Here is a 12,636-nt window from a genome sequence, read left to right as displayed (position 1 = left end):
TGTTTGTTAGCTAGAATGGATTAGTGTTCATTTAAATTCAGGCTGCTTTCCCTCAGACTGCCCCTCATCTCGCCCCTGAGAAGTTGGCTCTTCACCACTTCCCTCGTTGGGAATGGATGAGAGCTGAAGCTGGAGGTTAAGTAGGTCTCATTCTAAGGCCACTCTTCTTCATCTCCAAGATTTTTGTATCAATCTTTCTTCTGTAAGACAGTTTTCAGTGAGTAGAAAAGCCAGATACTTTTCCTTCTGTAGTTACTCTCTACCAGTTACTTTGTCCTGACCTTTATAGGTTTTCTTATGCCGCCATAATAATAAGACTTGATAGTTTAAAAGATAAAGAAGCTCCTGTATTAGGAAAAAATGTGCAGACAATTTACATAAAGCAGAATAAAGACAAAGCAACATGAAAAGTATTTCATAAAAAATTCAGATTCGAACCATGTTAGTAAACCATTTTACAACTATTTTATTTTTATTTTTTAATTTTTTATTGGTGCATTATATTCATACATCCTATTGGGTTAAAATACTTGTGTGTCCATACATGTACACATCACTGATTTAGCCCCTACCCAGTTCCCACCCCATTCCCTCCCCGTCCCTCCTTCCCTTGCTCGGCTTAGTGGTTGACTTTGATATGCTTAAGTAGATTGCGTGTTTTAGAGATTTTCCTTCTTCCCCCCTCCTTTCTCCTCCTTGAGGTTGTCTTGTTTGCTCCTCTATAGGATTTCCTTTTTTATCCAGAGTCCTTCCTATGACCCATTTCTCCTTAGCGTTCACATATTAGAGAAAGCATCTGATTTCTTACTTTTTGTGACTGACTAATCTCACTTGGCATAATGTCCTCAGTTCCATCCACATTTTACAGTGGTTAAGGTAGAAGTTTTAAAGAATAACAGCGCTTAGTGTAGATCATGCAAAATAAGTATGGTGCTTTGGCTGACTTTCAGTTTTCATGGCTTAAGTATCTCAAGTTTGTCATTTGGACTAGTAGTTTCACTCTTTTAGGTTTTTCTCAGAAGTAGTAGTTAAAAAATATTACTGGCTAAAACATACATTGTTACCTAGGCAAGATATAGCTAGTATGTGCACTATTAAGAAAGTAAATAATCATTGTGAAGCATTTGCTATTATAGGTGAAAAATAAAAAACAGTAGACACACAGACCACAACTACCTAAACATAAGCAATTTGACCAGGCACAGTGACAGGCACATGTGTCCCCGCTACCTGGGAGTCTAAGGGAAGGATTCCCAGGAAGGCAGGAGTCTAAGGCCACCTAGGGAGGAAATCGCAAAGCAGGCAACGTAAACGCCAAGTGCAGGCTTCTGCTTTTAAGATTGTGTGATACTAATATTTTAATAAAACCTTTAATATTTATCATGTTAGGAAAAATGATAATAATTGGTTTTGATGAGTTATGCATTTTCCCCTCAGTGCTGTATTGTTTACACTGACACATTCATTAGTTTTGCAAAGGCATGGTGTAAAAGCTGGTAAAGATGGGTAGTCCACGTTGCCGTGGTGGCGCACGCTTGTAATCCCTGAGCTTGGGAGGCTGAGACAGGAGGATTACACAGGTTCGAAGCCAGCCTCAGCTACTGAGTGAGGCTTTCAGCAACTTAGCGAGACCCTGTTTCCAAATAAAATATAAAATAGGTCTGGGAGTATAGCCCGGAGGTAGAAAGCCTCTGGGTTCCACCCCCAGTACCACCAAAAAAAAAAAAAGATGGGTAGTCCAACTAGCTTATTTATCATGTGTTGAGCACTGTATCTTCAAGTCATAGCTCAATTGCTGGCACATAATATTTGTGACTGATTTTATTACAAAAGCCATTCCTCATTCTTTTCAAATTTATATACAATAGGGATTACTTTGTTTAAATTTTTTATGTATAGCTACTTTTTTCATGTCTTAAATGATAACGGTCCTTTGTTAAGTAGATTTTTCCCTCTCAGTCTCAGCAAGAGAGCCTGAGAAGTCTTCTGACTCAGGGGCAGATGTGGAGTAGTTCTTCACTTGAATTCATAAAACTCGGCACTGCTATGAATATTTCTTGAAGGATAAGATAAACATTTGAATCTTCTCTGTGCTATTTATTTAATATTGGTATGATTTTAAATAACCCTTCTAGTTATTTTTTGCCCCAATATTTTGAGCTGTAAAATAGGAAAAATAACTTCTATTGCTGAGGCTTGTTAGGTAGATGAAGTCAGATAAGTGAGTGTTTTTTGTCTGTGGCTGTACAGTGAGTAGCTTAGAGGCTGAAAGCAGCAAGTATTTATCACCTCATGGGCTGTGGGCCACAGAGTGAGCAACAGCGGCGCTTATTAGCTGGGTAGTTCTGGCCCAGATACCTCAGGAGGCAGCCGTCAGGGTTGCTGCCGCAGCTGTCTGTGCCACAGCTGTCTCAGGGCTCTGCCAGCGTTTGGTTCGCTTCCAAACTCAGGTCGCACTTCTTTGCCACATGAGCTCTCTGCAGGTTGCCCCAGCACAGCTGGCCTGCCTCAGAAGTGGCATCGCGTACCTTTGGCTGTATTTTGTGTTATGATTATGATAAAGTCCAGGCCACACTTACGGGTGCCATCACATGAAGACCAGCAGACAAGGGTTGGTGGGTGCACTTAGAGGCTGCTGACCACAATAGAAAAGCGAGTTTATGTTTTCTAGCAGCCTATTCCCTCTCTCCCCTTATAATATTTTAATCTTTAATAGAGCAATACCTGGTAATAACCTTAACAACTATAGGGTAAACAGAACATTGGGTTTTAGTATGTGTAAAATGGAATATAAGAGGATGACCAGGAATTAGAGTTTCTTCTTTATCAGATGCCATTGTTTTAAAATTCCTCCCACTTTAGAATGGCTTAATAGAAAGGAGTTTTCACTGAGAGAATGTGTAAACTTTGTTATAAATGGAGGATATTAATAAGTATTGTCCAGGGTTTTCAGCTACTTTGATGTGCGCTTTTATATGATTAAAGCATGTTCACATTTTTGCATAATTTAGAATTATCTTGTCTTTTTTCAAGTACCAATTTATTTGGTATACTAGGTTTCTTTATCATTAATGCATCTCTTGAGATGTTCAGTTAGCTATACCTTAGCTTTGGAGTCTATCCAAAAGCTGTTTGTTGTATCCCTGTGTTGCATTAGGTATTAGAGTAAATGGGAAATTATAACAGTCTCTTTTTAAATTTATGGCCTATTTTGAGATAAGAGGTTGAAATATACTGATGTTTTGTTTGGGCAGAATCATCAATAAAGGTAGTTATATAAATTAAAGTACATCACATAACTTAGAGAGTCATCCTAAACATGAGGTGCTGGGAAGGATTGTCAGGGCGCACCATGAAGTGAAGACAGCAGGGCTGAGCAGACAGGCCCAGGGTCCTGAGGGCAGCGCTTGCTTGTGTGAATGGAGCAGGGGCACGTGCCCACACAGAAGCCCACTCATGGGCAGCTTTTGAGAGGATTCCTAAGAAATTAATGATGGTTGTTATTTCTGGGGATTAAAACTCCAGAGTCTTATGTAGAAGGAAGATTGGTTCACTTTATATACTTTTTCTTTTTCTTTTCTTTTTTTTTTTTCCGGGTCTGGGGATGGAACCCAGGGACATTCAACTGCTGAGCTACAGCCCCTGCCCTGTTTTTTATTCTTTATTTTGAAACAGGGTCTCACTAAGTTGCAGAGGGCTTCACTAAGTAGCTGAGGCTGTCTGCGAACTACGATCCTCCAGTCTCAGCCTCCTGAATGCTGGGATTACAAGTGTGTGCCACCATACCAGGCTCTTTATACTTTTTTTAAATGCACATTTAAATTTTGTTTGAAAAATAACCAGATGTGGTAGTGCACGCCTATAATCACAATACTTGGGAGGCTGAGACAGACGGATGGCATGTTTGAGTCCAGTCTCATCAACTTAGTAAGACCTTGTTTAAAACTAAGAAATAAAATAGGGCGTGGGGTGTAGCTCAGAGGCAGAATGCCCTTGAGTTCAATCCCCAGTGCCCTTTCCTCTCTCCTCAGTGCCCAGTCTTTGAACATTTAGCTTTTAGAAAAGTGTCTAAAATGTATGCATATATCTATAGTTATTTTATTGGTACTTCTGAACACTGAAATTGACATATATTTTGGAAAGCTTGATTTGAACTGTTTCAAAAATCTTCACTGGCAAGGGCTTATATATATTAACCATGTTTTTAAATTTTGTTTATAGGGAGACCAAATTTTGAGGAAAGTGGACCAACATCAGTAGGGAGAAAGCATGAATTTATACGATCGGAAAGTGAAAACTGGCGTATCTTTAGAGAGGAACAAAATGGAGAAGATGAAGATGGAGGTTGGCGACTAGCTGGGCCAAGAAGGGATGGAGAGAGGTGGCGGCCTCACAGCCCTGGTGAGAATTCTGTTTGAAAAAGCACAGAGGAGATGAAGTAAGCGGGAGTTTGAAGGAAATGCTAGGGATTAAGTGGAAAAGGCAAGTCAGTTTAAAAAGAGAAGAAGAAAGAGTGGCCATTTAGACCGTCACACTCAGTCTTACTGCTGCAAAAAGTTAAGCATGAAGGTCACCCAGCACACCCTTTCGGTTGACAGAAATCACTCTTTGTTTTCCTGGGGCAGAACACAGTATAATTTAACAGAGCACCTGCCTGCAACCGAGAACAAGACAGGGCTTCGTTCAGTTTCATCCAGCTCTTAGTTTATTTTCCTTAGCCTACTTTAGAACTTGTTTATGATGGGAGGGGCTAAAAAATAAAAAATTTAGAAATGTATAGTTATAACTAGATTGTGTCTTCCCCACAAATGAGTATTTTGCCCGAATAAGAAAGGGTTTATTCTTTCAAGTTTTTTTCTTCTGAAAATGTGATTTATACTTATTTGGGGAAAAAAACTTTAAACACAGGCCAGAGAATAGTCATCAGTTTATTCTTTTGTCCCTCTAACTGTAGAAAAATAAGAGAGAATAGTAGTGATGAGTAGTTTTTAGGTTCTTCTGTTGGGTTCTTAAGAATGCTCCCAACTGTTCTTCCTCGGACATGAGATCTGCTGGTAATTGAAGACACTGGAGCTCTGTGTTAGAGTCCATTCCCTTCTGCAGTGCTGACTCCATGCCTCATGATGATCAGATGAACTGTGCTTGGGTCGCGGGTCATGCAGAAATTAAGCATATGAAGTGTGTATCGGCCCTGTGAACTTCATGTGCATAATATTAACAACCGTCTTCCAAAGAACCTTACCATAAGTAAATTATAATAATTTAAAGGTTTTTGTTTGAAAAAGCAGTTTATTAGCAAAACCACTAGCCTAGGTCTGAGTAAGCATTATAACAGGCATTCTTAGTATTTTCTGAAGTTGTAGATAGGTAGAATTTAATCTTTGGGAATGGTTGTGATGCGTTTATACGTCTCTTCATGGCTGCTCGTGGTCAGGTTTTCTGTCATCAGTGGGCATTGTTTACATCACCAGATCTAGGCAGTTCTCATCACTCTGTGTCCCGAGCAACCAAAGTTATATAGTTCTCTTCAAGCCATTGTGGCAATTTTTGCTGAGCTTGCCTGTAAGCAGAAGGGTTTGTAGACTATGTTCCCAACAAGCATTCAGTGAAGAATGGATAGGATCTGGGCTGAGAGAGAAGAGAAATTCCAGCTGGTCAGAAACAAACAAGGTGAATGTTTTGGGAGGTGGACGGTGATTCTGGATCCAGATGACAGATATTAAGTCTCCTGAAGGCAGTTAAATGAAACTTTTAGTGTTCTACTGTTGCCCTCCCCCACCTTCACCAACGCTTCGCACTTGCTTATGTATTGTCTTTCTTCATCTTTTTTCTTCCTAATTTGATTTTCCTATCAATTTTGTTACCAATTTAACACTCTTCCAAAAGTAATTATATGTAAGGTGGGGATTGGAAAGTGAACCCAAGGGGCACTCTGCTACTGAGTTACATCTCCAGCCCTTTTTATTTTTATTTTGAAGTGGTCTTGTTAAGTTGCCCAGGCTGGCCTAGAACTTGTGATCCTACTGCGTCAGTCCCCCCTAGTTGATGGTATTACAGGTGTGCACTACCATACTTATTTATCCATATGTTCTTAAAAGACAGTTTTGGGGGTATAAAGATATAGAGGCCCAAAAATTTAACATATATTCTTCAAAAAAAAATATCCTTTAGCTGGGCATGGTGGCACACCCTTGTAATCCCAGTACTTAGGAGTCTGAGACAGGAGGATCACAGGTTTGTGGCTAGCCTTAGCTACTTAGTGAGGCCCTTGGCAACTTGGTAAGACCCTGTTTCAAAATAAAGAATAAAAAATAGGGCTGGGAGTATAGCTCGAAGGCAGAATGCCCCTGAGTTCAGTCCTCAGTACTGGGGGGGGGGGGAGGATCTTTTACTTTCTAACTCAGCATATTGAACGTTTAGTCTGCTTATAGCTGTTATAGGTTAACCCTTAACATTTCTTCGGTTATAATTGATTTTTTAAAAATTTGGGTAAAGCTTTTAATATTATTTTGACTGACTTTATCTTTTGAAATAGTGTCCAACTTTTAACTCAGATGTTAGGCCTATAAAGCAGTAGTCAACCTCATTTGCCATGTCTATTACACTTAGTTTCATTAGTAAGATTGTTTTAACTCTTGGAAAGACAACAAAATTATGGAATATAAGTTTTTTAAAGTTATTTTTAAATTTTGAGACACAGTCTCTCTAAGTTTACCAGGCTGGCCTTGAACTTATGGTCCTTCTTCCCAGCTTCCTGAGTAGCTGTGTTTACAAGCGGGTAGTACTTTGCCTGGCTGGAATGTAGTAAGGCTCACAAGCTGGGCATAGTGGCACACACTTGTAATCCAGTATTTGAGAGGCTAAAGCAGAAGGAACAAAGCCAGCCTTAGCAAGTAATGAGGCTCTCAGCAACTTAGCGAGAAAATAAAACAGGACTGGATGTGTGGCTTATAGGTAGAATGCCCCTGTATCAATCCAGAGAGGGTGGGGGTAGGGAGGAGGGAGAGAAGGAGGGACATTCCCTCCCACCCAGCTGGATATGGCTGGAGTTGGACATGGAGAACGCTGAGGCATCTGCTCTGGGAGCTGAACTTAGGAAACAGTAAGAGGGAAACATGAGCCAGGTGCCCGGAAGGAGAGATTCCTATCGCGGTGCATACTTGGACTGTTCAGAAATGCTGCTAGTGGACCGAGGACGCTGGAATTCAGCATTTGATCAGGAAGGCTTATTTTGAGTAATAGCTCTGGGTTTACATTTAAGCAATCTAGGTATAAAATTTATTTATTCACATAGAAAGTAGTAAGTAGTGTTTTGCTGTTGTAAGTAGCAGTGGGGGTGTGGCAGTATCTTTTGGTGTCTTTCTACGATGCTACCTATACTTGGCATCTGAATGTTGTATCCTTTGTTTTTCAGTTTGATTTTTATATTGCTGGCCCTGGCAAATTGGGCCTCAGTAGTAAGAACATTTCACTTGGGCCACATTTTTTTTGGTGTTTCTCCTTCCTTCTAAGGTGGTGTTAATAACCTTCCTTCTGAGCCGGGCGTGGTGGTCCATCCTTGTAATCCCTGCGCTTGGGAGGCTGAGACGGGAGGATCACACAGATTTGAAGCCAGCCTCAGCTACTGAGTGAGGCTCTCAGCAACTTACTGAGACCCTGTTTCCAAATAAAATATAAAATAGGTCTGGGAGTATAGCCCGGAAGGTAGAAAACCCCTGGGTTCTACCCCTAGTACCACAAAAAAATAAAATAAACCTCCCTTCTTTTTAATATGTTTATGTTCAGGTTTGACTGACTTTAACAAGGATTTTCTTTAAAAAAATAATAATAAATTTAATTTAAAAAACCTTAAGGTTGGGCGTAGTGGCCTATGCTTGTAATCCCAGCAACCAGAGGATCGTGGTTTGCGGACAGCCTCAGCTACTTAGCAAGGCTCTTTGCAACTCAGTGAGACCCTGTTTCAAAAAATAAAGAATAAGAAATAGGGCTGGGGTTGTAGCTTGGCATTAAAATGCCCCTGTTTTCCACCCCCAGTACCGCCAAACAACAAAAACAACAACGAAAAAATCAAAACCATAAGTAGGATCTTTCATTCTTAGGCATTCTTTTTCTATTGGAAAGCAGAAGCAATAAATAGTATGCTGGGGTGGATTTAAGAATGCCCGTGGGGGTAATACATAGAAATAAAAACTCTAGGGAGAGTTAAGAAATGAGCACAAAGGGGGGCAGGGAGTGACATTACTGTGGGGAAAAGCATCAGAGGACACAGAACTGAATTCTACCTCTGCTTTGCCATGGCACCAGTTTCTTCTACTGTCAGTCAGGTTTTGATTCTTCTTAACTTGTAAAATTAGGATAGCAGGACATATAAAATCTTTAATGATTTGTCAGTGCAGTAGTTCCATGACTTTTTGTTGGGAATCAAAATTACAAATGAGAAGTTGGCACTGAAAAGTAGGCACGATGAGTTTGCTGTTCTGAATTGATAGAGGGGCTGGTCTTCAGTCTTGAAGACGACCCAGTGCTGGCTTGAGTAGGACACGTGAACGGCTCATCACTCTACGCAGACACCTGAAGCTCACTAGAAGTGCGTGCTTCGACTGAAGTGTCTTTTAAGTGTGCTTTGTTTTAAATGCGTCTTAAATTTTAGACCATCTTACATGGCTAGTTAATGAAGGGGAAGTATTGTCACTTAGTGTTGGGATTAGTCCTCTGAGCTCTGAAATTTGCTTAATTTTCTCCTTACTAGATCAGTCCACTTGAATATGCTGCCAGTTGCAGTTTCCCCGTGGTTTCCTTTCTCAGATACTGTCATAAAGCCTCTAAGGTTCGTGTCCTCCTCACCTCAGATGGCCCTCGTTCTGCAGGCTGGCGGGAGCACATGGAGCGCCGGCGGAGGTTTGAGTTTGACTTTCGAGATCGGGATGATGAGCGGGGCTACCGGCGGGTGCGCTCGGGCAGTGGGAGCATAGACGACGACAGAGACAGCTTGCCTGAGTGGTGCTTAGAGGACGCAGAAGAAGAAATGGGCACCTTTGACTCCTCTGGAGCATTCCTGTCCTTAAAGGTAAGAAACGTTCTGTAAGTGTCATGGCAGGCCCTGACCTTCTGCCTAAGCCAAGTATGCTGTTGACCTTTGCTTTTATTTTCTTGCTACAGAAAGTGCAGAAAGAGCCAATTCCTGAAGAGCAGGAAATGGACTTCCGACCCGTGGAAGAGGGGGAGGAGTGCTCTGACTCTGAGGGCAGCCATAATGAAGAGGCCAAAGAACCCGATGAAACAAAAAAGAAAGAAGGAGAGAAAGTGGATAGAGTAGGAATTGGTATGGTCCATTTTTGCTTCCCCACCCCCATCAACCCCAAACCTTCTAGATTCATTTAAGATTGCTTTGCATTCCAGAAACTAGTGAGGAAGTCCCCCAGATGTCATCATCATCGGCTAGACCAGGTACACCTTCAGACCAGCAGCCTCAGGAAGCACCCCAGTTTGAAAGGAAAGATGAAGCTAAAACTGGGCAAATGGACAAAGCTGAGGAGGAGAGTCGGACGGAAAATAGCTTATCAGCCAAAGTGCCCGGCAGAGGGGGCGGTACGTGTTTGTCTCCAAGACCTGCAATAGATGATTTTTGCTAGTGAACCCAGTCATACAATATACCCCACATACGGACTCCTCAGAAGCACAGTTAGACTCTGAGAGTGGTGCTCAGGAGTCTCACTTCCTAGTGTGCTGTCCTGGCCTCACGTAGAGGTTGTGTTTGGTGTCCTCTGCACTGGTTTGATTTCCATACCATTTAACCTTCTTTCTTATAATGATATTTGTGTGCCCAACATCACACCAAAATGCCATTGTTCCAAGAGAAGACAAAAGATTACATAGATGAATCTGGAAGTTTTATCAGCTTTGCTAGAAAATAAGCTTATAAAATATCTCCTTCAACATTACTGTATCAATTTTAACTGCTCATATACCCTTTTAGGCAGTATTAGTGCTTATTCCCATCATCCTTCATATATATTTCTGATGTTTATGGTTTAATTGATTGCTTTGCCCTAAAAATCCACAGCCTTTAACATGGCCTAGAGGACCTCACCTGACGCAGCATCTGCCCCCGCCCTCCACACACACACAAGTTATATGCTAGCTTCTTGGTTTCCCTCACACTCTGCTCGTGAGCCTTTAGGCTTTTTAAGTCCTAATTTGTGCCCTGGTCTCTGTGTTCATGTTTTTCTCTATGCTTGAGCTTTACCACAGGCCTCCAAGTTAGGTTGTCATCTTTTCTCCTGTTTCTTAAACAGCCAGCACTCTTTCATATATTTATAGTAAAAAGATCATTTTTCTCTCACATAGAAGAATAGTTTGAGGCTTTGAACCAAGGATTTCTTTTCAGCCTTTTATGTCTTGCACAAAGCTAAATGAGTTCAAGGATTTGAATCTATGTTAGATACTGTGGGATTTTTATCTTTTGAGACCTGTTTGAATTGTCATTGTTTCTCAGTTATGATGTGCCTCAGGATTCCTTGTACTTTAATGAATGAACATACCTGAAAGTCTTACTCTAGGAGATTTTAGGATCAAGGTCAACCATGTGTGTTTTGAGAAATCTTCATGCACTAAAGGTTAACATTCTGGATTTATAGTCTGTAGGGAGTTAATTAATGCATATATCAATAATGCAAGGCAGAAATGATAGAGCTTCACTGTTGGCGACTGTTTGAATGCTTGAGAAAGCAGGTAGTCTTTGAACACATCTTGGAATGGTGAGGGAACTTGGAGGTCCAGGCAATATTGGGAAAGCGCATTCCAGTTGCAGGCAGCAGTGAAAGCTGAGGTGAGGCAGTGGGGCGGTTGAGGCAGGGAAAGAATCAGTCCTTTTTTATTCCATGTGGTCTGAGGTGTGAGGAGGAGGCCAGCGGGAACCCTAATTGGAGCTTTGATAGCTGGCTGTAGAAGAGATGAGCTACACCGTGACCTGTTAAGACTCCTGAGCAGTCCTGCTGTAAGCAGTGACCCTTGTAAAGGGAGGTGGTGGCAGACAAGATTTAAAAGTCAAAATTGAAGCTGGGCGTGGTTGGCGCATGTCTGTAATCCCAGTGGTTGGGCGGCTGAGAAAGGAAAATCGCAGGTTAGAGGACAACCTCAGCTACTTACTGAGGCTCTCATCAACTTAGTGAGACCCTGTTTCAAGATAAAGATAAAATAATAGGGCTGAGAATGTAGTTCAGAGGTAGAATGTCCCTAAGTTCATTCCCCAGTACCACACACATAAAGGTCAGAATTGATAGGACTTCATCATTGGCTTGCTGTCAGGGTGGAGAAGAGAGTTTTGGTCATTGGCTCTGAAGTGTTAATAATGAGAAGCTAATTAGAGATGGCCAGAAAGCAGTGTGAGTATTGTGGCTGGATGGGAGTAGTACAGGATTGAAGAGAATAAGAATCTAAGAGATTGTACGCACTGGGTGCCGGTGAGGAAAGAGTGGGCTGAGAACAAAGCCGTGGGCAGTTCCTGGTTTTAGTGGCAAGTGGAGGAAGGGGGAACAAAGATCTCCCGAGGCACAGGTAGAGCCAGGAGAGCGAGTGTAGGGGGCAGGACGGAGACAGTCCTGCTTAGGATCAGGCCGGTGGTCTCAGGTGCTGCCAACAGTGGGTGCTGAGGATGAGGAAAAGCGGTTGAGTTAGACAGCTTTGTACCACTGCTTGTGTTTGAGAGGAGCTTTGCTGGACAGATGGGGAATGAAAGTCACACTGCAGTGGGTGTGGGTGTGGGTGTGGGGAAGTGGAGGCAGCATGTATGAACTGTCCTTTAAAAAGGACAGGCAAAGTGAGATGAACAGGCACAGAAATTTGGAGAAGCTATTGAACAAACAAGATTGCAAGGGAGAAACTGCAGTTGTAGTTGATTACACCCCCACACACTTTCTTTTTTATTTATTTTTTAGTATATTAGGCAAGTGCTCTACCACTAAGCTGTACCCCCAGCTTCCTTCTTAAGAGCCTGCATACTGACTAGATGAAACTAGGAACCAAGACAAAACACCTTTTGTAATTTTTATTATTAGTGAGGTCATTATATACTATTCAGATAGAGTCTTCGGTAAAATATTGTATTAAATTATATTAACTTTATGATTTGAAATAGGTACTTATTCGAGGTTATTACAGATTTTTTTTTAAGTACTGGGTATTACACTCGGGGATGTTCTGCCTCTGGGCTTCACTCTCAGCCCTATTTTTAATTTTTTATTTTGAAGCAGGGTCTTACTAAGTTGCTGAGGTTGACTTTGAACTTGAACTCTTCCTGTCTTAGCCTCCCAAGTACCGTGATTACAGGTGTGTGCCACCACACCCAGCTTATTGCAGATATTTAAATAAGTGTTTTGATGAGATATGACATATCTTTGAGAAGATTTGGTTGCTTTGATAACTTTTTTATTATCTGAAGAAACATGAAGAAGAAATTATATTGACTTTGTTGCCGAGAGGGTCAACCTAACCTATAACTGGTGAATACATGCTCTAGCGACACAAGTAGGCATTGTAGAAGGCCCTTTTATTTTTAATTTTTTTTTTTTTTTTTTTTTGTGGTGCTGGGGTGAAACCCAGGGACCTTCTACTTCCAGGCTACCCTCCCAGACCTGT

At 41.4% G+C, this 12,636-nt stretch overlaps 1 protein-coding gene across 2 annotated transcripts in view; it reads left to right on the top strand.

Moving 5' to 3' along the window:
* The window catches only part of GIGYF2 (GRB10 interacting GYF protein 2), a gene marked incomplete at both ends in the record, with an annotated part of 106,643 nt that overhangs the window by 50,097 nt on the left and 43,910 nt on the right, over positions 1-12,636 (top strand). Inside the window, 4 exons of one of the 2 annotated variants that reach the window (XM_080689774.1) lie at positions 4,222-4,401; positions 8,850-9,067; positions 9,160-9,322; positions 9,400-9,588. In XM_080689774.1, coding sequence (XP_080545900.1) covers positions 4,222-4,401; positions 8,850-9,067; positions 9,160-9,322; positions 9,400-9,588 — 750 coding nt within the window. The remainder of the gene's footprint in view (positions 1-4,221; positions 4,402-8,849; positions 9,068-9,159; positions 9,323-9,399; positions 9,589-12,636) is intronic. The other variant, XM_080689773.1, reaches the window with a different exon arrangement.

Source organism: Muscardinus avellanarius (assembly GCF_963383645.1).
Source record: "Muscardinus avellanarius genome assembly, chromosome: 2".
NCBI classification, from domain to species: Eukaryota; Metazoa; Chordata; class Mammalia; order Rodentia; family Gliridae; genus Muscardinus; species Muscardinus avellanarius.
Note: the sequence above shows the minus strand (reverse complement) of the source record. Positions and strands in the feature narration are given on the sequence as shown.